General features: G+C 45.8%; 1 protein-coding gene across 2 annotated transcripts in view; it reads left to right on the top strand.

The window, feature by feature from the left end:
* Positions 1-23,693, top strand: part of DENND2A (DENN domain containing 2A) — a 59,066-nt gene that overhangs the window by 28,129 nt on the left and 7,244 nt on the right. The window contains exons 5-15 of one of the 2 annotated variants that reach the window (XM_054282059.1): positions 2,612-2,733; positions 5,102-5,299; positions 7,220-7,313; positions 8,575-8,625; positions 11,479-11,666; positions 12,353-12,462; positions 12,674-12,743; positions 13,363-13,440; positions 13,933-14,073; positions 16,324-16,472; positions 23,476-23,653. In XM_054282059.1, coding sequence (XP_054138034.1) covers positions 2,612-2,733; positions 5,102-5,299; positions 7,220-7,313; positions 8,575-8,625; positions 11,479-11,666; positions 12,353-12,462; positions 12,674-12,743; positions 13,363-13,440; positions 13,933-14,073; positions 16,324-16,472; positions 23,476-23,653 — 1,379 coding nt within the window. The remainder of the gene's footprint in view (positions 1-2,611; positions 2,734-5,101; positions 5,300-7,219; positions 7,314-8,574; positions 8,626-11,478; positions 11,667-12,352; positions 12,463-12,673; positions 12,744-13,362; positions 13,441-13,932; positions 14,074-16,323; positions 16,473-23,475; positions 23,654-23,693) is intronic. The other variant, XM_054282060.1, reaches the window with a different exon arrangement.

Here is a 23,693-nt window from a genome sequence, read left to right on the forward strand (position 1 = left end):
GTAGCTGTAGGCTGGTGCTGTGTAAATCTCTTGGCAGAGGTTAGCAGATTAGGAAGGGAATAGCTGCATCAGCTCCATGCTGCTGTAATCCTACAAAGGTGCTCTGTGGTTGTTGGGCATAGGAGGAGCTGCACTTTCTCAGGAGCAGGCCAGGCATTATTATTTTGATATGAATAAAACCTGATCATACCTAATGAGAAAGACTCTGAAAGGAATTGTGTTCCCTTGGGGCTAATGGCAGACAAGGCAATTCTAATCCATCCTTTCTGACATTTTTGAAGCTTTTGGCCTCATTTGTGGAGCTAAGGGCCTTGTGTTTGCTTTTTTTCTTCTCTTCTCTTGGGAGGCCAAAGGAACAGGGAGTGTCTAAGCAGCTGCTGTGAGGTTTTTGTGTTGGGCCATGATGGGAGGTCTCAGAAACCACTGAGTAAGGGTCACCTTGTCAGCTGGAATAACATGGATAGCATTACAGAGTGGCTGTGAAGGCAAATCCATCTATTCAAACACAAGCACACCCCCATGTCCCAAGTGTGCAGGGAACTCAAATATCAGCCTGAAGTTCCTCTCCCCTCCAGCTTTTACTTGCAAAGATTAGAAGAAAACAAAGTAATAGGTAATTGTCAGCTAATAGAGCATGTTTGTTTTTTGTTTTCTTGCAGCATGTTAAGGCCCTGCCTGGAGTCAGTGATCTTTAATTGGTTCCTGCAATCCTGGTGGTGTTACCATGGAAGCTTGGGAAAAGGGTGGATGGGGATAGCTCAAAAGGAAAAGCTGCAGTTTTGTTGTTCACAGACAAGTTTAATCCACAAGAAAAACATCATGTGAAAACCTCACCAGTGGAGGGGGAATCAAGACTTCAGCCACAGGACAGTGCTGCTGCCCACAGACAATCACATGTGCCCATCAGGACATGCAAGCACACACATACACACACTCATATGTGTGACTTGGTTCAGCTGCTGCTGGAATAATGGTTCCAGTTCCCAGCAAGTCACACAGATTTCCTTCATGCACTCTCTTTTCCCCTGTTCACCATTGCTTACCTGGAATGTTGGAAGCTGGCTGATGGATGACAAGGTTGATTTGTAAAAAAGAGGGAAATTGTTTTCTTTCTTCTAGGCTGAAGCTAATTGGACTTGTTTAACAGTTTGAGAATGGGACAAGCAGCAGAATCCAAGCTTGTTCTTTTTTTCTCCAATCTTCCAAGTTGCATGACAGCTGAAGTAGATTTTCAATACTGAAAGATTGAAATGAGAAAGTGGAGCCAGTTTCAGGGACAGGAGAATGTTTGCTGACCAAGTGTTAGTGCAGCCTTGCTTTGCTGGTGTCACACCCTCTTGCGCCTTCTCCATGGTGAATTTGGGTTCCCTTCTGGAGCACTGGGTGCCACCAGCTACTGGAGAGGACAGTGCTGGGGAACATTTGGCTTTCTGTCCTTGTCTGCAGAGTTCAGCTGCACTCCTGCCCCAGCTGGGCAGGCAGGTGGGAGTGCACCAGTGAGACAGATCCCACAGCCAATACTAGTCCTGCTGCAGGGGTGTGCAGCACCCCTGGCTTCCAGTCTTTGCTCTCAGCCAAGCATTGTGTGACAGTAAGAGAAGGGCAGATGCTTTGGGTCCCAGCTGTCCACTGGGATGTGGCATGAAATGAGGGCAGTGAAGAGACAAGGCTCATAGCGTGTCATTTGCCTGTGCAGGTGCTTGGGCTAAGCCTTTGTCAGTGGTTTCTTAGCTGCTTGGGTGGAGATGTCACAACCTGCTTTGTCAGAACTGTGCTCTTTGTGAACACACTTAGGTTTACATTCCCTAGTACTGCTGAAGAGTGGGATATAAGAAGTTCATTACAATTTTGGGTGTTCAAAACTCAAATTAGTTGTGTGCCTCATCTCCAGAATTACTGGGAAGAAAGGAATCTGCATCTATGTCAGAGGTGTGGGCTGTGTGCCACATGCCCTCCCTGCCATCCTTCTGCAGGGGAGGAGCACCCTGACTTTGAGTGGCTTAATCCTTCCTTCTTTCTAAAGTACAGCATGTGAGACTGAGGTCTCCATGATTGGTAGACATGTTTGAAGTCCTGGATTGTGTGATAGATATCCATGCTCAGAGTGTGGATTAAATCTTCCTGCAGTCAGCCCAAGAGCAGGGCATCACTTCAGCCCCAAGTAAGAGGTGACCAGATGTCATGTCCCTAAATGTGGGGCTTAAACAGAGAGAGGACCTTCATACCATGCTTCAGCTCACAGTTTCATTGAGGAACTCCAAGCAGAGGACTGGAAAGAAGGAAATGTAGTTATGAACTAATGTGCATGAGAACATTACAGCTCTTCTGGATGCAGGAAAATGAACTTAGGGGTTTGCAGGGTCTTTTCCATCTGTAGTATCTTTGATAAGTTTCTATGGCTGCATTTGTCAGGGTTTGGACACTGCCCAGCAAGCAGCTGGACTTCCAGGGCTATGGAGAGAATGAAGCAATTGCAGGAATGCTTGAGAACAGGTCTTTATGTGTGATGTGGGAGGTGGGAGAAGATCAGGGGGTCCCAAAACGGATTTTTATGGCAAACCTCAGAGATTTTCTGCACTTAGAATCTTTTGCTTTTGGCTTTTTGCTGCAGATCCACCCTCAAAGGAAAACCCTTATGAAGACATTGAGACCAACAGCCGCTGTTTGGGGAAGAAATGTGTCCTGACCTTCCCAGCATCCCCCACCTCGTCTGTACCCGGGACTCCCACAAAGGTACTTGGATTCAAGTGGCCACCTCTTCTGCTCCAGAGAGTTTTTGGGTGAAATCCAGGTGCTGTGTGGAAAAAGTGGGCACCTTCTTCATGTTAGGAATTTTTCCTTTATGTCTTTTGCTACAGGGTACAGTGTGATAAGAGGGGATTTACTGCCCTTCAGTGAGGTAAAAAACAAACCAGCATCCCATAACATAAATCATTTGTTTGCTTTCACTTTTTTCTTCACTTCAGGATTGCCTTCCCTGGTGGTGTGGGACGACCTTCCTCCCCTCAAAGAGGGCATGGAAGTATTTGGGCAATCAAGGCCTGCAGTAGCCTTGGTGTCTCAGTGTCTTGGGCAGTGCAGTCTGCCCATGCTGGTGCCCAGGTGCCTCTGCAGGACACCCCCCACCCCCCAGGAGCCTTTTTTGCTCTCTCCATGAGACAATTTGCTGGCAAATAAGGCAGTGCCAGTCCCTTGGGTGCAGAGCTAGTGCTAGAAGGGTGTCCCCAGCACAGCCCAGCTCACAGCTTGGGGCCTTTTTCCTCCTTGTCCATGGAACCAAAAGAGGTAAAGTTTTGATTGGCATCTCCTGCTCAGAGCTCAGGGTTTACCAAGGGCAGCCCTGCTCCCTCAGCCTCCCAAGCTGCTTTGGTTGATTCATGTTGCCTGTTTAGATAGTCCAAGCTAGGACAGCAGGGACAGCATGACAGCCAAAGTCGTCTTGGCAATAAATGGGTCCAGAGTGGATAGCAGGGATCTAAACACAGCTTTCCTGGCCAAAGGGTTTTCTCATGCTTTCCAAGTAACAACTATGATTAGAGCTGTTATCCAGCATTTTCAGAAGTTTTATGTGCAGTGTTCCTTGACATGCTGCTCTTTTCCAACCAGCTTAATCAGCAACTAAGGTGTCTTTGGATAATTCAGTGAAAATGGTTCTGTGGTTCCCAATCCATTCTCCTTGTTGCTAGTCAGGTCTAGAGCAGCAAGGGGCCATGTGTGTCAGTGTTGGGATGAGGCTGATCTCCCTCAGAGGGATTTGCAGTCACCTGTGCACCCAGATTTCCCACATGAGCTGTGGAAAGGGGGCTGCAGTGCTGCCCAGGAATGCCTTTCACCAGAGATACTGTTCCCAGCAGGAGAGCTGAACAGGAGTCATTGTGTTATTACCCTGCTGTGTGTTGGTGTCTAAAAGCCCTGATGTGCATCAGTCAGAAAAGGAATTCTGCAGCTCTCTTGGCAGCTGATGGGTTTGCAGCTGCAGCATTCATCCTGTGGAGAGCCTGGCCAGGCTGCAGTGGTGGGGAATGGGTCTGGACAGACTTTCAGGACTACTATAGATGTAACAGCTCACATCCCTGGTGCAGAATGGGATTCTTCAATGCAAAGACTCCCTACAGCCTCATTTTTACAGGACTTCTCTGTAGGTGGCAAACGTTTTTGTGACCTGAGCATCTCCTGCCAAATCCAGGGACACCTGAGCTAACCTGAGTGGATTAATTGGTGTGACTCATAACTGCTGAGTGTGTCTGCTGGTGGAGGCAGATGGTGGTGCTGCCTCAGCTACAGGCACAGTGCTGCTGTGAATTGTTCAGAGCTAGGCTGGATAACTCTCCCCCACACTTCTCAGTGCCAGATACATCCTCTGGCAGTGCAGATTCTGTTCCTACAAAAGGTGCAATTTACCTTGTCAGTACTACTGGGAAATTCTGTAGGAGAAGATAAAAAGTGTTCTTATTGAGCATCTTTCTGGTGAGAAGTGGTTTGCCCCTCTTTATCTGGAGCTTAGCTTCCTACTTCTCTGATGCTATTTTTGGTCAGAGACTTTAGGAACTTCACTCTGCTACTTAAATATCTTCAGTTGTACTTCCCACCAAACTTGCTAATGAGTTTAGGAGGAAAGCAGTCTCCATAATTGTCTAACAGCATCTCTTGTACCTTTTGAAATACCTGATTCTGGCTCCTGTCTGTCAGCAGCCATACTGGCAGTGCTTTTTTGCCTGCTCTCACTGCTTCTCTGTCCCTCCTGGCTAGCTGCTCCTTATCCCAAATGCCTGTGGTTGGTTGGTTAGTCTTGTCCTGTTTACAATCCCAACCTCTGGATTACCCAAACCCTGGGAGATTTTTTTCCACACTGGAGCAAGAGCTTCTTGGCCAACCCCTGAGCCTGTGTGCTGTTCTGGAATGAAATTGGCTTGGTTAAATTGCTGGCCAAGATGTAGCCTGGCAGCTGCATGGCTTTCCTGCATGTGCACAAATCCATGGGCACTCTCAGGCTGTTTTGACAACTGAGTGCTGTGGCTGGATTTACTGATATGAAGTGTGAGCAATGGAGTAAAGACCCACAAGGTTCTGTGGTCATGCATTCCTTCTCCTCCGTTTCCAGTTGCTTTCCAAGCCCACGTTTTTCCGGCAAAACTCGGAGCGGCGGAGTTTCAAACTGCCGGACATACGGAAACTGAGCCGGGATGGGACTGGCTCACCGTCCAAGGTCAGCCCTCCCTCAACCCCCAGCAGTCCAGATGACACCTTCTTCTCCTTGGGAGACTCTCAGAATGGCAAGAGGAGAAGGAAGATTCCCAAGGTAAATCTAGGGCTTTGGCTTTTTTGGTTTGGCTTCTTCCAGGCAGGAGTGTGAGTATGAGACCAGGTTTTCTTGAGTTTCCAGTGTGTGGCATCCCTGCAAGGCAGCTGCTGTCCTGGCTGTTGACTTGACTTGTGCTTAACCCCCTTTCTGCCTGAAGGAGAAGGCACACAAACATGTCTGCACCTTTCAAAGAAGTTATTTTTCCATCTGAGGTTTCATAATAAGAAAAAAAAAAGGCATTGTAATTTTAAGATAGAAATTGAAGTATGTCAGAGAGGAAAGAAGCAGTTCATATTTTGCAGAAGATATACCCCATCATACTCCCTTCTGTGCTTCCTGGATGGGACAGTCAGAAATTGTCTGTGTGTTGTGTGTTTGTTTCCTTCTGGAAATCTGTTGTTCTTTGCTTGTTCTGATTGATGCACTGGCTGTTTATAATTTAAGGTGTGACTGTAGGTGAGCAATGAACATAATGACAATTGGGTGACAAAAGGACTTGTCTGCAGTTATGAGCATTTTCTGCAGCAACATTTCCTATTTCTTACTTGGATACAGCATTACTCCATTTAAATTTCATTTTCTTTCAAATCTGGCAGGAAGTGTATTCAATCCAAATGAGGTTTGGCAGCAGTCTATCTATTGAATGTTTCAAAAACATAGTTAGAAAAACACAGTTGCTTATCCTGGTCTTTGCAGGACAAGCAGAGGCTACCAGGGACAGTCTGTGGTGATTTTTTTCCCAAACCCACAGTTTGCATTTGGGGAAAAAGGGATGTGTTTGTGTATCTTCTTTGTTTCCTGGTTGCCAGATCTGTGTTCATGTTTGCATATCTGATTTTTGAATGTCCTCTCTGTGTACCTAAGCCTTTCAGGAATGAGCCAAAGACTGCAAATGTTTAGGGTTTCTTTCCCAGTATGTCTTCACATCTGTGCATGGGCTTGAGCTCTGTCTGTGTGTTCAAACATACTTTTATGTCAATTGAAGAGAGGATTCCAAGTGTTTATTTACCCCACAGTGCCACTGAGCAGTCTTGCAGGGCCAGGACAGAACTGAGGTTTGCTTGTCAAGGGCAGCATCACCTGAGGCTTGAGCTGGGCATCTGGGTGAAGGCTGCACTTCCACAGCACAGCATCCTGCCTCCCACTTCTGTATTTGTGTTCAGAGTTGCCTGGCCAAGTAGGTGGTGGGCCTGTCCTACCCTGAGCTCACAAGACATGCGTGGATGTAAATCTGGAATCTGAATTTATTCCAATTATTTATGGAATAAATCTGAATGCTGTGGCCATATCCCAGTGCTCCTGCCTGGCACCTTGAGAAGGAGGCAGGTCTGCTCAGGCAGGAAGCCTGGCATGGCCCTGCTGCACTTCCCCTCCCCTTCAGGAATGGACAGGGAGACCAGAGGCACTGAATGAGCCACTGAGCCCAGCACTGCCCCACACTGAAATGTCCTCTCTCTTGGCCAGCTAGGAGCAGAAGAGTTCCAGGATTGCAAAGGAAACCACTGGTGTAAAATATTTCAGTATCACTGGCCTCTGTCCTTCTCAATTTTTTCAGTCATCCTCCAGCCAGTTTTCTGCTTCCAACCTGCAGACCAGGACAGGTTGCCAAGGAACCTCTGGTGCTCCCTGGATCATGGTATGGAGAGGTGGACTCTGTGTAGCTGATAAAGCTGCACAGTGTGGAAGTGCAGTCAGGTGTGGCCTTTCACACCAGGGGTTTGTTCCCCTGGGCTCTGCTGTACCAGAGTCAGCAAGAGCAGTGCAGTATAGATCCTGGGAATTGTGCCTCCTGCACCCTCAAGGGAACAGTTTCACTATGGCCAAGGTTGGGATAAAGAGCACTTTGCATAAAATTCTAGCTCAATTTCTTGCCTGGGGAAGAAATTAACCTTGTTTGTTTGTGTGTTTGCTGAGCAGCTGGTGCTGAAAATCAATGCCATTTATGAGGCACGGAGGGGAAAGAAACGAGTCAAGAGACTGTCACAGTCTACAGAGAGCAATTCAGGGAAAGGTAAAGGAGCTTCACATCATCATTCCTCTAAGACTTTCTGAGGACCTGCCCTGGACTTTAGACTGCCTTAGTGGTTTATGTGACACTTTCTAGCACTTCATCCAGTCCAGACTAACGTTGAGTTGGGGTTTCCACTCTTTTTTCTTTTTTTTTGTAAGATAAGGGCTGTTCCTCTGCCCTTTGGATAAAATGGAAGGTTTCTGTTTTTCTTGCTTCATTTTCAGTCCATGGCTTTGCATGATAACCTTATAGGTCACCCCAAACATGTCCCCTCTTTTTGATGTTTATTTCTGGAACATGCTGGAAGCTATGGAGAGGAATGTTCTGTCCAAAAACTCTGATTTGTTGAGTTCAAAATATTTTGTGGGAATGTGTCACTTCAGTGAACTGTCCAATGGAAGACAGGAGATTTTGGAACAGCCCTGGTTCTGTCACCATCCCAATAAACAAAAAGCCTCAGTTGGGAATCAGGGTTTCTGCAACTGACTGTAGGACCATCTCCATCATAGCAGGATTGAGACTCTCAGCCTCCCACTGTCAATTAACAACTTGCCCAAAGCATTCAGACACTTCAGAGAAATTGCTTTTAAGCATCTCATCTCAATAAAAATTAAGATTGTGTCTTTCCAACACACGATGTTTTTCCAAACCACTTTAATATTCAGCAGAAAGTGACCACCTCTATTTGTTTCCCACAATTATTTGTTAGTGTTTATCCCATTTCATAAAGCATAGACAGCCACAGGGTGGATGAGTGTGTTTATATGAACTTTCAAGGGAAGCACCCCAGACTTTTTATACCCCTCCCTATAGCATCATTCAGAGAAATAGATCATTGGACCATATAGACCTTGAATCTTATTCGGTCAGACAATTGTGTTTGTTTCTTTCTTTCCTTGGTTTTATCCCATGTCCCAGAAACTACTGCATATTAGTATTTTACCTTGGTGTTGTGCTTATACAAACTTGGATAAAATACTGTTCTGGCATTTTATTCTTTATGCAACTCTTCTGGCTGCGCAAATTTTATTTTGCTGTTGGTTTGGGTGTTTTATCCCTAAATGAATGGGAAGATACCAGGGTTGGTAAGCTGAATATCTGTGGGTATGTGCACCCTTGAAAAGAACAAGGCCCTTGGGACCTTAACTGCTTCCCCCTGAAGTTGCCAGTCCCAGCTTTCTCATGCCAGTGATAAGAAATGCACAGCTATAAATAGACTTTCCTTAATTCATCTTCCCCTTACTTTCTTTTTTTTTCCTAGTTACAGATGAAAACAGTGAATCAGACAGTGACACTGAAGAGAAGCTGAAAGGTAAGGCAAATGTGTGGAGAGAGCAAATGGCTCCTGATGAACTCTGCTCTCCTAGGACAAGATCTGTGTTCTACCTTTGGAGAAGGACCTTGTTTCTGCGTGGAACACAGGAGAACATGGAGATCTCAATGCTGCAGGAGAAAATCCGTGGGCAGAGGGCTACAAGAGTCCAAAACAAACATCTCTTCCAGCTCCCATCAAAGCTCCTTGTTGACTGACTTTCCAGGAGGAGTATTGGACACTGAGGAAATACAGTGAGATTTCTCTAAGTGCAGAGTCAGAAATGTGTGACCAGAGTGGCAGAAGCAGTGTTGCATGGCACTGGATGTCCAGACACCTCAGCACATGCTTACTGTGGGAGAAAAGCCACCAGCCAGACTGGCTAGCTAGGAAAACAGAGTGGCACTATGTGCTTTATTGCTGGTTAAACTCTCCTGCACTGGCTAGGTTGGGATAAAGCACTACATTTGTTTCTTCACTCTTGTTTGTAGGATTATTTGGTGTACTGGTCTCCAAAATACTCTCCTGAAACCTTGTACTGGTAATTAGCCCCTGCACATTCTGGGGACATTGCTGTCTTTTGGAAATTTGTGGGGCATATTTAAAATCCTGGCAGAGTTAGAATGGAAGATGGAAACTCCCTCATATTCCAAAGTTTCCTGACTCACCTGCACATCAGATCTGGATAGTAGATCAGTTCAGTTCCAAGCTGAAAAGACAGGCATGAGCTGTGTCAGCCACCGTGCACTGTGGGTGGGAGTGCTCATTCTCACCCTCTTGCAGGTTTTTAGAAGTGAAAGCTCAGGCTGAGTTCCCCCTTGGGAGCACAGCTTCCCATTCAAGAACTACTGTATGCACTTGCTTTCATCTGCATTGAAATCTTTTATCTGTATGTATTTTATCTTTTATCTATGTTAGCAAGAGCAAGCTGAAAATTGCTGCCAGTGCCTTCTTTTTGACAGGCTCTAAGGCTAGGCTGCAGACAGGAGAGAGGGTTTGCACCAGGATGGTGCAGAGATTATATTCACAGCCCTCCTGAAATGTTGTGAAAATACAGAGCATGTTCACATTTAGCTGAGACAGGCAGTGTAGATGTGGCCAGGAAGACTTGAACTCTTGCCTGCTGCTGGTTGCCATAGTGAATCATGTGCATCATCCTGTGTTTCTCTGTAACTGCAGCTCAGAACTCCCTGGAGAGAGGATGATGGAGATCATGTGAAGTCACCTCAAATCCAACAGCACTGGGCTCTGGACAATATCCAGATCCAGACCAGGGGCTGAGTGACTATGCAAGTCTGCATAAGTGTGAACAGGAGCTCTGGCACTTGCTGTTTGCTCTAACTACAGCTGGATTCTGCTTTATGCCTTGCTGAACTGTTGACTTCCCTATTTTTAAATAGGAAAGTGAGATGATTTAGCAAGTCTCTTGTATTTGGGACTTTGGTTTATGTGTTACACCAAATGTACACACCAGCCAGGTACCTCTGCATGCAAGCCACTGTACATCACCTGAGACACAGTAAATCATGAGGTTGCATGGCAGAGCTGGAAGTGCTGACCCTTGGAAAGGAGAAGGCTTGGAAGACAAACTCTGCCATGATAACAGCAGTAAAATTCTGATATCTTTAGAATATAAACAGTGCAGATCTTGAGCAAGCTTTTCAGAAGCACTCAGCACTGCTGTGACACTGCTCCTTTTGAAGTCCCTGGTGAAACAGAAAGCACTTCTGAAAGCTTTACAGCCCTAAAGCAAATAACATAGTAGGTGACAAGAAAAAGGACTCTAAGCCATCTTTCCAGGGGGTTAATTGCCCAGGGTTTGTTACACTTTCTGATTTGAGAGGCACCTCAAGACTGCCTTAAATTACATTGTCTGGAATAGTCCATGAGTGGCACAACTTCACCAGAAAAAAGACCAACAAGTATATCCCATCTCTCAGGAAGTCCTGTCTCCCAAGCAGATATCTTATGTATTGGAGTTCCTATAGCATCTCTGTGGTGGTTGTTTCCATCAAAAAGTTGCACTTCCACCCACCTTCCCAAACAGCAAAGCTGTGAGAATGTGCTGTAGTCTCTACTTGTTGTTAATTCTTTCTTTCTTTTGTAGCAGGGATAAGGGAGACATCATGGAGATTTAATTTGGGATGCAACTGTAAAACGAAGCAGGGGGTGGTCTCAGGGAATTTCATCTTGTCTCTTCTCAGCAGGCAACTTTCATTACTTTCCATGCTGGAATGTTTATTGTCCCATGGCTCATGTGTGTGTTGCAGTTACTGCTTGCTTGTTTTCCCATTGTCTTGGTGAACTTGTAGAAGCATGGCACTGAGAGATTAAATTTAGGCACAGGAAGAACTGGCATGAGCCAGCATTTTTCACTGGCACCTCTTTCCTCATGTTTTCTGTTGTTGGCCTTCAGCCCAGCCTGTGTGCTGGAGCTGGGAGTCCCCAGCATTACTCAGACAGCGCAGCCCTGGCCTGCCCCAGGTGCTGGTCTTGTAAAACCGTGGGGATTGCTGCCCACAGCCTCCTCTGGACAAAGGTGGTCAATCACCTCACTGTGCTGGCTTTGCAAAGTGCATAAATGAGTGCTAGGATGAGTGGCTGGACATTATCTGATACATCATGTCCCACATGGATCTCAGCTTGGGCTGTAAAAGCTATCTATGAAATCCTTCTGCTGCCAGAGTTCTTCAGGGTGATGGCACAACATTATGGCCCATCTCTGTCAATATTTATAGTGCAGCTTCCAAAAGAAGCTTTCCACTGAGAAAGCCATGCAGTGAGGTGATTTCAGGTTCATGCCCCAGTCTGTGCAGAGCCAGAGCAAGCCAGGCTCTCTGTGTGTTGCTGCAGCTCACAGCCAGCGCCTGGTGCACGTGAAGTCGCGGCTGAAGCAAGCGCCGCGCTACCAGACCCTGGAGCGGGACCTGATCGAGTACCAGGAGAGGCAGCTCTTCGAGTACTTCGTGGTGGTGTCGCTGCACAAGAAGCAGGCTGGGGCTGCCTACATCCCTGAGGTCACCCAGCAGTTCCCACTGAAGGTCTGTTCGGGTTGTGTGGGGCACTTGGATCGCTGGAGGAGCTGCAGCTTCTGTGTTGAGCACGTGTTGTGTCAGTGAGCCTCTGCTGTGTCAGCATCGAGGGACACTGAAAATGGTGGGAGGGCTTCAGTCACTGCCTGAGAATTGTCATGGTATTGCTCACTCCTGGAAGAGCAGCTGATTTAGATCTTTTGCTGCCCTTGGCTATGACTTTTATGTAGCTATTCCCCTTCTCCCCCTTTCCTCTTTATAGATAACTGATGGTTGGGAGAAGATACATGTTCCGAAAGGGAAGGAACAGCTTTCAGTGATAGCCTAGCTCAAAATGGGGAAGGAGGAATGGGAGAAACACAGAGCCAGTGTGACAGAGTGTTTGTAAAAGGGATGTGACCAGAGCTCCCCTCAGACTTCAGTTCTCTTTCCCCTTGCTAGAAGGTGTGTCCCAGATTAGAGGCACAATATAGCAGAGGCAGGTGCTGCAGAGACAGGCCTTGATGGAATTGGGGGCACAGAGTTACCTTGAGATATCTAAAGATTAGGTGAGCCAGAATCACAGAAATTTTAATATCTTCCAGGCAGAAGCTTAGCCTCTGTCATCACCTCTTCATTTGTCACAGGAAAAATATTTGAAGTCATTCCATCCCCACATGACTAATTGGAAACATTCCTTCTCTCCATTGTGCTAGCTTGAGCGCTCATTCAAATTCATGCGTGAGGCAGAAGATCAGTTGAAAGCTATTCCCCAGTTTTGCTTCCCTGATGCAAAGGACTGGGCTCCCATCCATCAATTTGCCAGGTAAGTACTGTACTTTGTATCCTGACTCATGAGAAACAGATTTCTATATCAAGCTAATTAAATGCAAGAGCTGTTACAGTAGAAGATTGGGCAGAACTCTGAGAGGGGTGTATAGGAAATTCAGAAATACTAGAGTTTTATTGGATTTGTATGTCTGGGACTGGTAATGAGGCTGATGGGTATCTTGTCCTTCTGGTTTCTCTTTCTGCAGTGAGACATTCTCATTTGTCCTGACGGGGGAAGATGGAAGCAGGCGATTTGGGTATTGTAGGAGGCTGCTGGTAATTATCCCTGAGTTTTTTCCTTTTCCTAGTGGTGCAGCCTTCTGTGGAGTTGGTGTTACTGGCACCCATTCTGGAAAGAGGAAGGCTGCTGCACTTTTCATTCAGTGTGGACTGAAAAGAGTGGCAACAGAGCAGCTTTGCTCTCTTCTGTTCAGTGCCAAAGTCCCTCTCTGTGTCCCATCCTCCAGTCCAGACATCAATTTCTTGCATTTTCCTTGCACCAGCACTTTACCATGGCCATGGACTGTTGTTTCACCCTTGAAGCTGAAGACAGGGTTTATCCTCTTTAGGTTTGGATACCTATTAAACAGTTTTCTAAACCTGTGCTGGTCCTGTAGGTTCAGAGTTGTCTCTGTAGATCAGTCTGCTCTGCCTTTGTCATTTGATTTAGGTAAGCTGGGACCACACTGTGGATGTGCCCATTTCTCTTCCCTGTTTCTGGTGTACCAGGGTTTGAGCCAGGCTGTCATCATCACCATACTGTCAAATGCCTGCCAGTTTCTGAGCCAGCCAGTGAGATGCACAGCTAAGAGACCAGTCACTCTATCTTTGCAGTAGTTATAACTCTGACATTTCCTTGTTTATTTTGTGTGTGTGTTTGTGTTTGTCTTGAAAGCCCAGTGGAAAAGGGAAGCGTCTCCCAGAAGTTTACTGCATTGTGAGTCGCCTTGGATGCTTCAATCTCTTCTCTAAGGTGAGGGGGGAGAAAGAGAGGGAATTTGTGCTGTAGGTGAAGAGGGACCTGAGAGTGAAGCCAGCATGTGAATGAATGGGGTCAGGGAAGCTGATAGCTGAAGAAAGGATCTGAAATGGTGTTGGTGAGGCAACCACAGGCTAATTCCAGAACCCAGCAAAAGCACAGTTAATAGGAAAACTAGATTGTCAGCTCTTGCCTACTTCCTTCAGCACAACTTCCAGAATGCAAGAGAGGTTAAAAGGTGGAGTCCTGACTCTGAATGTAGTGGGGAGTTTGCAAATTTTCAGCTTTCACTGGAGCTGTGTTTCTCCTGATAAAAGAACTCCAGGGTCTTCAGTTGCACCTTTTGCCTTCTTTCTTTTGATACACAGCTCCATGTCTATACTGGATTAAGGAGAGGACATAGATATATGCTGGTGCACTTCATTCCTGGTGTTATCTCCCTCCTCCTGATTTGCATGTTTTTGTGTCTTCATGCCTTTATTTCAGATCTTGGATGAGGTTGAGAAGAGACGGGGCATTTCCCCAGCCCTGGTGCAGCCTCTCATGAGGAGTGTCATGGAGGCTCCTTTCCCAGCTCTGGGCAGGACCATTACAGTCAAGAACTTCTTGCCAGGCTCAGGAACAGAGGTAAAGACACTTCCTAGAGAGAGGGAAACAGGCCAGCAAATGGTGCAGGACTAGCAAATGAAAGTTGGGACCATGGCATAGCACTGGGGATCTTCAAGAACAGATGATCTGTCAGCTGTGGGGGAAAGCTGGGGTGTAAAACTGGGGACCAGAGGGAATGGTATGGAGACTTCAGTGACTCAGAATCAAAATGGAAATCCTATGGTAAAAATGAATGTAAGCACACAGCCTAATATAGCAAAAGGAGCCAGGACATTGGCCTTGAGGCCAGGAGGCACAGACAGCAGGTCCTGTGCTGCCCAGCATATGACCTGGATTTGCTCAAGGACACCACACTTAACTTCCTAATGACAGGTTTGAACAATGTGCTCCAGCACCTTAATACAGAATCTCTGTTTGTGTGGATCAGGTCAAAAAATCCTTGAAACCATACCAGGCTAATATTGCAGCCTTTGAGAATGGCATTTTCACAGTGTGGAGGTGAGGATCTGTGTTGTATCTCACAAGATGTGGTGTGAGGACAGCAGGAGGGTTTTAAGAGTACAGAGCTTTAGGGCATGGCATTGAAGGACTGTGGGGGGATGGAGGGAGACAAATTGAAGGTAGTTTTGGCCATACTTGGTATGCCTTGAATGTGAGAGGGAGGAAGGAGAGCAAGTTGATAAAGTTGTGTCTGCGGGCTTTCAGCAGAGCACTACATGATGACATTCTCCTCAACCCAACTGGAAACAGTCCCAGCTAAATGACATTACTGCAGAGAACATGCAAAGCTGGTTAAAAATGTGTGCTGGAGGAGCAAAGTCCCAGTGGTGTGCTGTGAGAATGTTGTGGCTGGTTTGTGTCTGGGATTCTGTTCATTAATTATCAGATTGATGGCATAAACTCCACATTTACACAGTACAGCGCTGGGATGGGGGCAGGCACTTTGGAGAGTAGGGGATTAACAGTCAAAGTGCCCCACTCCCCTGAATTCACAAAACGTGTTCAAGTGTTCAAGAAATGACTGGATGTGGCACTGTGGTCTAGTTGTCATGGTGGTGATCACATGGACTCAATGATCTTAGAGATCTTTTCCAGTCTAAATGATTCTGTGATTCTGTAAATGGAACATCTGGTGGGAAAATCAATATGGACAAGAGAAAAATGCTGGGAGGAAGAAAGGAGTAGTCTAATACAACATGTAAGTAACTGAGTGAGCAGTGGTACTTCAGAAGAGGATCTGGTGGCACAGTGGGCCCTAAAGTGAGCAAAAGTAACAGTGTGGTATTATTGAGACAAAATCCTTCATTGTGAAAGCAAGTGAAGGAATGAATAATAAAGGAAAGCAAATTTTCTGCTTTCCAGTGTTGATGGTATTTTCTTTGGAGTATTGTTTTCCAAAACATGCACCCACTAGGAGAAAGCCCCAGCAGGGTAGTTCTGTTTACTAAGTGGTCTAGAAAATGCAGGCAAAGCTTGAGAAAATTGTTTACTTAATATAGAAAACAAAAGACAAAGGAAGACACGTGATAACCTTTCAATACACAAGAAGTTTCCTGCAGAGAGGAATGTGACCAGTTGCTCTCAGTGTGTACTGAGAGTATAATTGAAGTAATTTGCCGCTGACATGTTTCAGCTGCAAGCTTGGTGTTGGTGAGGGTAGTTCAGAACTAGAGTAATTTTCTTGTGGGATTTATGAAATGTGTGGTGTTGGAGACTTTCAAAAACAATTTAGATAAGCATCTGTCTAAGATAAGGAGTATGAAGTGCTAAGGTGCTATGACAGGCATTATTTAAGTAGATATGAACAAAGAAAAATACCCACAGGCTGCTCTTGTCTGTAACTGATATAAAAAATTTATGGTCAAGAGGTTAGGCATCCAGATTCTTGCAGTAAAAAATAAATAAATCCTAACTGTAAAAGTCAGAGTGTAGATTTGAAAGGCTCCATGACATTCTGCTGCCTGAAAACCACTCCTAGCTGGACACAAACTAGTTTTCCTCCTTATGAAGAGCTCTCTGTCCTCAGTCCAGTGGGAAGAACTCGTGGCTGATCTCATGCTGTGCCTATTGGAGTGGACTCTGGATCCTCTTCATCTGGATAAAGGGTTTATGGGAGGCCTTTGGAAGGACTGTGGTTGAGGACTTGCTGCTCTGTGGTGCTCACCAGCAGTCAGTGAGGACTCTGGCTGTGAAAATACCTGCTGGGTCCTTGCTTGGCACGCTCTGGGTGGCACCAGGAGCTCACCTGTGCTCTTTGTGTCCCCCCAGGTCATCGAGCTGCGGCGGCCCCTCGACTCCAGGCTGGAGCACGTTGATTTCGAGTCCTTGTTCACCTCCCTGAGCGTGCGGCACCTGAGCAGAGTCTTTGCCTCCTTGCTGCTGGAAAGGAGGGTGATCTTCATTGCAGACAAGCTCAGGTACCCTCTTGCATTCCCCTAAAGAAAATGCTGGCAGGGAAGGGAGGCTGGGAAGGCTGCAGCGACAGATCTCTCTGCTTTGTTCTTTTTCTTCTCTGCCTTTTTCAACCTCGTAACGATGGGAATAGGGCTGTTCTTCCCAGGAATTGGGAACTCAGGCCATGAACCATAATTTCATTTTGCAGCTTGCAAAAAGTGCTGCTTCTCGTCCCCAAGGAGAACCAAATTCCACTTCCTCCAGATAATTTCAGATCCCTGGTGCTAAGGAAGCAAAAGCCCTCCCTTTGCCTCATCATGCTGCACTGTTCCCTGCTGAGCTGTGCTTGTGTTTGCAGAGATCACTGTCCCTTCTGAGTTCCCTGATGTCACAAAATCTTCTTGATTTTTCTGCTTGTATTTTCATATTGGTTTCTAAATACTTCTTTTTTCTTATGGGGATGAAAACAAAGGATGCAGCGAAATGGGGAAATGAGGAGGGGAAATGAGACAGAGGAGTTCCCCCTTCTATTTTGAATCTGCTCAATTTGCTCTTTTAAAAATATATTTGTTTGCTCTCCTAAAGGATGAAAATGGGTCTGGGTTTCTTTAAGATCTTGTGCAGCTGGTGGCTGGCAGCTCTCCAGCCCTTGAAGCACTTGAGGATTCAGGGAGGAAAGTTCGCCAGGGCTGGGGAAAGAAAAGCTGCCTGGATGAGTAATGACACTGAGGAGCACGCTCAGGTTTCAGGAGTGTACAATGCCCCTAAGCTGTCTGTTTTCACAACTTCCAGGCAGCAGCCTGCAGCTCTGGGACTGAGCACTGGGGCACAGAATGGAGAGGCCCCTTCTAGAGGAAAATGAAGGGGGGAAATTCATTCTGCATGGATCCGGGGCTCTCTGTGGGCAGAGCTCAGGCAGTCTCATCACAGGAATAGGAAGGCTCAGAGAGGGAAGCTGTAGCACTGGCTGCTGGCAGATGTCTTGGTTCAGAAAGGGGAAAATTTGCCTCTTTATAATTACTGATATGTTATGTCTGTAGAAACTTGGTATTCTGGATACTTAAACCACACATTTCATGCAGAGTATTTAGATTTGTATTGAAAGTGAGAGAACTCATCCAAACACTACATCTCTATGTAACTTATATGATTCATGACATCATCTATGATCACAGGCTCTCAAATATTTTTCTTTTCTTTTGTTGGATAAATTTTACATTCTGAGAAAATTTTTAAGGACACAGACTGACATTGTAATCTCTACAAGAGAGCTGGGTGGTATCAGGAAATGGCAGGGAACTTTTTGATGGGGGGGTTGAGACATCACTTTAGAATGAACAATTTTTAGCAAATCTTTTCCTATCACATCTTTACATGGCAGCACAACACTATGTATTCTGAGCATGGGGTGTGATATCTGTAAACGAAGGCACCTTGATGGGTTTTGGTATTCATTTCCCACCCCTGTATCTTTTGTCAAGATATCTAGGGTCCTTAGCAATGAGTCCAGCTGTACAGGCCTTTAAAAGAGTGGGAGAGAGCTATAGAATCATAGCTTCTAGAATCTCTGAATATCTCATAAACAGCTTTTTTTCTTTTTTTCTGTGAAAAAAGAATTGTCATGTTTAAAAGATCCAGGGTCTGTTAGACCACAGGGCTCAGATTCAAATATTTACCATAGATTTGCCAGCTCTCTATGAGACTTTTAATATTTGATATTTCTGAGAAGACCTTACTCTGAGCAATTTCAGGAGAGTCTCTTTATTTTCCTCTTACAAAATATGAAGTTTCTCTGGCTTATTTTTGTGGAGCAAAAGCTTGGAAATTATCCCAAAGGGCTGTAAAGATGTGAAATACAGAAAACAAAGAAAATATCCCTCAAAATTAAGTAACTGCTGTATTTTAATCCAGTTCAGTGACTTGAATGGACTGGCACTGTGAGCCTTTCCTGAGGTGAACAGTCTCTTCTACTCATAGGTGGACCTTCCATGTTTTGAAAGCTGATGATATTGGAGATACAGGATCTTCTGTCCAAATTATATTCTTCCTGGGACAGGAACACATTGAACTCAAGTTAAGTAGCATTCACTCTAGAAGTGAAAATGCCAATTTGAGAGGAAAGATAAGAAACACTTTTTGGAAATAGCTGAGGAGAAGGAAAAAAACTATAAAGGCAGCTGTTGGAAAGTGCTCAGAGGTTAGGAATGCTAGAAATAATCCAGCTGAGATGGATGAATGGGAAGAGTGCAGGTGACACAGTGAAAGATGCACAATAAATTTCATTTATGATTAATCTTTGGGGCTCTTCATGTGGGTACTATTAATAACTATCTGTCCAAGTTTGAAAAGGTGTATCTGGGTGTGAGGGATAGAGAAATGATGTGTACAATTTATTTACATCCTTTAATTGCTATAAAATCAGTCTGTGGGAAAAGAAAGCTGAAGGGTCTCCTGCCAAATATTGCAAGAACTGTGAAATGTTTTCAAGCTGAGCCAAAAAATGCATCTAACAAGTGTACAGCAAGTGAAATACTTTGTCTTTTCCATCTTTAGAATGAGCATTGAGTGTTTAAATACCTGTCAATCCACAGCTTGGCAGCGGAAAAGGAAAGAATTTGGTTTATTAGTTTTTGGGTGGGTTTTTTTTCCCTGTCACTATGGATACTGGAGTATACATTGCCTCACAACCCAGGAAAATGACTTTGTTAAAACTCTGTTGTGCAGTCTTCCCCCAGCTTTTGTTCATTCCTGCAATGTTAACTTTAGTCCCTGGCCAGTGGAGACAGTGGCATGGGTCAGACACTGCAACATGAGAGCTGCTTTTGTTTCAAAGGGGTGTTGCCTGGCAGGCAGCTCCAGGCACTGCCAAACAACCTTTTAGAAGGCATCTTTCAGCTAAAATCACCTGATGTCACAAGGTACCTCAAGCTGGGCAGTTTTTAATGGCCTGAGCAGGAGATCTTGTGATTCAGAAGGCTTTTTAAAAAGAAAAGCTTGCAAAGGCTTAAAATCAAAGCTTCCTTTTTCCAGATCTCAAAAGCTTGTTGTGGATCTGACCAACTCAAGCAATTGCCTCTGTCTCTGCCAGAAACCACAGCTGTATCAACAGCACAAAGTGGTAATTGTTATCAAAGGCAGATCTGAAAGAATTAGAGTAGACACTTTAAATGTGGTCATCCCCAGAAAAGGTAATTAATCATCAGGAAGAACCCTCTACCATGTGCTACAAAAACAAATCTGGGACTGTGAATATCAGCCTAGCAGGTTTTTCCCTTTTTGCCCTGTGATTAGGGAGAAGAAGAAACCCAAGGATGAAGTTTTGATAATAGTGTTGTCTCTTCAGATCATCTTAATAATCATTTCTTCACCTGCACAAACCTGCCACATTGTGGGAGTCAGTGAGGGTCCCCAGAGAGCTGGTGGAACTTGGCATGCTCCTGGTGGGATTTGCAGCAGTGCTGTGTGAAGTCATGGGACAATGCTTGGAAGCTGCTGTGCCTGCTAAATGTTGCAAACCAGAATTGTAATCCATCATAAGTAACTCCAGATGTGACACAGTGTCAGAAATCTGAAGGTGTTTGTAAAACAAATCCTACTGTGGCAGAGCTTATTAAAAAAAAAAAAATTAAAAGATACATATTGAAATAGTCTTAAATTGCCAAATGCCAGCAAATCTTGAGCAGTTTGGTTAGTGCAGGGACCACAGGACTTCCTGGCATTAAACTACAGCAGGATGTTTGATTCATTGGTGTGTTTCAGAAATCATGCAGATCCTAAACCCAAAGAAGGAGTCAGCTTTGGAGGCTTTTTGTCACATATGCTTGCCTTTGGAGTGGAAAGCAGCCAGCCTGAACAGCCAGTGTCCCTTTGTAGAAGCTGTTGCTTCTACAAGGTGTCTTTTAGAGCAAGTCAAGCTAGTTTTGGAGCAGGCTTTCCCAGGAGAGGAAGAAGGGTTTCTGTGTAGTTGCAGCTGTCTGTATTGGCCACCTGTGTTCAAGGTGGCTCCCAAGAAGCAGCAGCTCCACAGGGTGCTGGGTGCTGGCTTTGTGCTGGGTCCTGGGAAGTCCTGTTGTTCAAGCAAAAAAGTGTCACAGGTTGCTGCATTATCATTGCTCTGACCAGGGGAATGCCTGCCCAGAGAGATCTATGTGTCAGTCCCACCCAAATCAGCCCTTTAGGGAAAGGTCTGAGGCTTCTTGTGTGCTCAGTACTTTTGAGCCTCTGTACTAGCCCTGACATCTCAGTCTCAACTGTGAGCAACTCTAACATGTTCCCTGCAGAAGGCTGAATGAACCCCTGAATATGTGCTCAGCATCTTGACAGCCTTCTTCAAAGACCTGCAGCATTTTAAAGGTTACTCATGAAACCAAAAGCCTTAGAAAGTGGTGCCTGTGTCCCGTTTGAGCAGCTGGACTGAACCTGTGTGGCCTCAGGGTGGCTCCTGACACACAGCACACTGCAGTCATGTGGCTGCTGCCTGAAGAGTCTCACAGGTGGCATAAAAGGGATTTATCAAGCTGGATTCTTTTGCAAGGCTCATCAGCCTGGTGTGAATCAGCAGTCCCTTAGTGCATGCTGCAGTGCCAAATGCAAGAGAAAGAGATCTTAGGTTTGAGTCACCCTAGATGGGCACGGTTCTCCTGGGCTCCTGGCAACCTGCAGCTCCCTGAGACTACTGCAGAGCAAGTCTGATGTGTGCAAAAGGTACTTCAGTGATGCCTCCTCTGTGCATCCCTGAACTGCTCTGCCTACAAGGGAGGCTCACAGACCTCAACCCTACCAGTATTGCTCCCTGGAAGGGTCTTCCACAGTGAGAAATGTTTGGGAGCAGAGATCACAGGGTTTCACACTGGAGGCGTTGAGTCATGCACAGATGGAAGGGTGGAAGGGGAAGTTATCTTTACTTCCCACTGCCTGGTGTGTGCAATTTCAGACTTAACACAGCTCTGCCTTTGACTTGCACTCTCTGGAGCTGGGCCATCTCTCCTCCCCCTCAATCTCTCACGTACCATGTGTGCTTACTGGGCTGAGGCAAGAACAAGGCACCATAAATATAGCAGGAGACAGCTTGCCATAATATCTCACCATCCATAAATAACCACATACTTCAGCTGCTCACTGCTCCTCTCTGGAGCTACCTGCGCTCAGAGATGTTTTCCATGGGTTTTCACATGCTGCCTGTAAATTCAGGTCCCATGTTTAGGCAGAAAATTTGGATACACCTTCAAAATAGAGGATTGGTGACAAATGTAAAACTTCTAACACTTCCACATTCACCTTCTGCTCAAAGAAGAGGAATGATGGGTGGTGATAATGCCCCACTGCTGTGCCCAAGTGATGAAAGGTGCAGTTCTTTCAGCTTTCACTATGCTGCTGCTGCTGCTATTACCAGGTCTATTATCAGTCAGAAATCGAGGAGTGGAAAATATGCTCTGCAGTGATGGAGAGAAAGAGAAGCCCCTGCTTTTGTATCTGCTAACATGACCTGAAATGTATGAGTGGCACAGCTTTGAAGGAGATGGTTTTTAAAGGATTTCATTAGCTTGGAGTGCACTTCTAAGATGACATATTCACTTTTGTTGCAATTCCTTTCAAGATTAGCTTGTATGAAAGATACAACAAAATTAATCTACTTTGATATTATTCCCACTTTTTTCTGGGTTTTTTTTTTTTATATTTCTGTTTCGTGTAGCTCCTTGTTTTCTCATTATTTTAATTTTGCTTCTCTCAGATTCATTATCTGCCTTGCATTTGTGATAAGACATGGCAAGATGTGGGCTAGCTGATAATGGCAGGCACAGCTGGAGAGCAGCAGCAGAGGGGCAGCCTGGAGGAGTCAATGCAGGGAGGGGGATACACTCACACCTTCCCAAAAAATGATGTGGAACTGAAGGTTTTTTCTCATTTAAAGCTACCGCTCTGTAACAGAGCCTTTGGAGGGTGTTCCTCTGTTTTTACAGAGTATCTCCTTAGAAAAGACAGTCCTCTGGGAGTGAAGAGAGAGGACACTGTCCCCATTTTGTGAAGAGACTTTCTCAGAACACACATTTTTCCCAAGTGCCAGTTCTCTACCTGTCGCAGTCCCAGATGAAATTTTCAGGTTGAGCAGATTCCAGCCTCTCCCCTGGGATCTCCTCATCTCCAAAAAGTGTCATGTGTTTAGCACTGTTTGTTGCCTGATTACTTCATACTTTGTCACACTGATGTCCCAGCAGCCACAATTTTGTTCTGCTAACCTGAGCTTACGTGATGGAAGCCAGCCAGCTGTCCCCAGCCACGTCACTCTGCTCAGCATGCCCTAGTGACACAGCACAGGGGTGCACATCCACCAAACTTAACTGGAGTGGGGAGGGAAAGCAGGCTGCACTTTTCAGAGCAAGCTCAAATCCACACCCATCAAACCCCTTCCCTCTCAAGTCAGCAATATACCCAGCTTGCTAAATGTAAATTCTGCCATGGAGTCTAATGGGAGCCAGCTGGGCATCCTTCTCTATCCACGTGGCTCCTGCATGCTGCACCAGCCTTCTTCCTGTCCTTCCTCTCCTTCCTCTCCCTTCCTGGATGCTGGTAAAACCAAATGATGTTATATATACAGGATTTACAGCAGCTAGCCTTCCCCCTCTCTTGACACATAAAAATGCATCTCCAAAGAGATGAATAACTGTGGCAAGCTCTGCCATGGCTAACTGGATATCCTGCCTGACTCCTGCCAGAGAGCTGTGGCTGAATGAACTCATTTAGCTAAGGAGAGGCAGTGGCATAGAAGGTGCAGTGTTTGTCTGATATTTTCCATCAGGACACTGGAACAGCAGATCCCTGATTCAGTGGAACCTATCCCTTCTCATAGGAGCGTGGGCTGGGGTCATCTTTCAGAAGTCTTTGCTTCTGAAGCTGAAAAATGAGGTCAGAAATGTGGGAAAGCCCTCAGTAATTAGAGAGATCAGTCAGGGAGCAGTTGATTTCTAGGAAGCACCCCTGATTCCCTGACTGACCAGCTGTTGCCCTTGGTTGTGTTTTGTCTTCCAGCACTCTGTCCAAGTGTTGCCATGCCACGGTGGCCCTGCTGTACCCGTTCACCTGGCAGCACACCTACATCCCCGTGCTGCCGCCCTCCATGATCGACATCGTGTGCTCGCCCACCCCCTTCCTCATCGGCCTGCTCTCCAGCTCCCTGCCCCGCCTGAAGGAGCTGCCCGTGGAGGAGGTGAGTCCTCATCCCACTGGGAGTCAGTCCTGCATCCCCC

This window comes from Melozone crissalis, unplaced genomic scaffold (genome assembly GCF_028551555.1).
Source record: "Melozone crissalis strain CALT ecotype California unplaced genomic scaffold, PUWL_Pcris_2 ptg000033l_1, whole genome shotgun sequence".
NCBI lineage: Eukaryota > Metazoa > Chordata > Aves > Passeriformes > Passerellidae > Melozone > Melozone crissalis.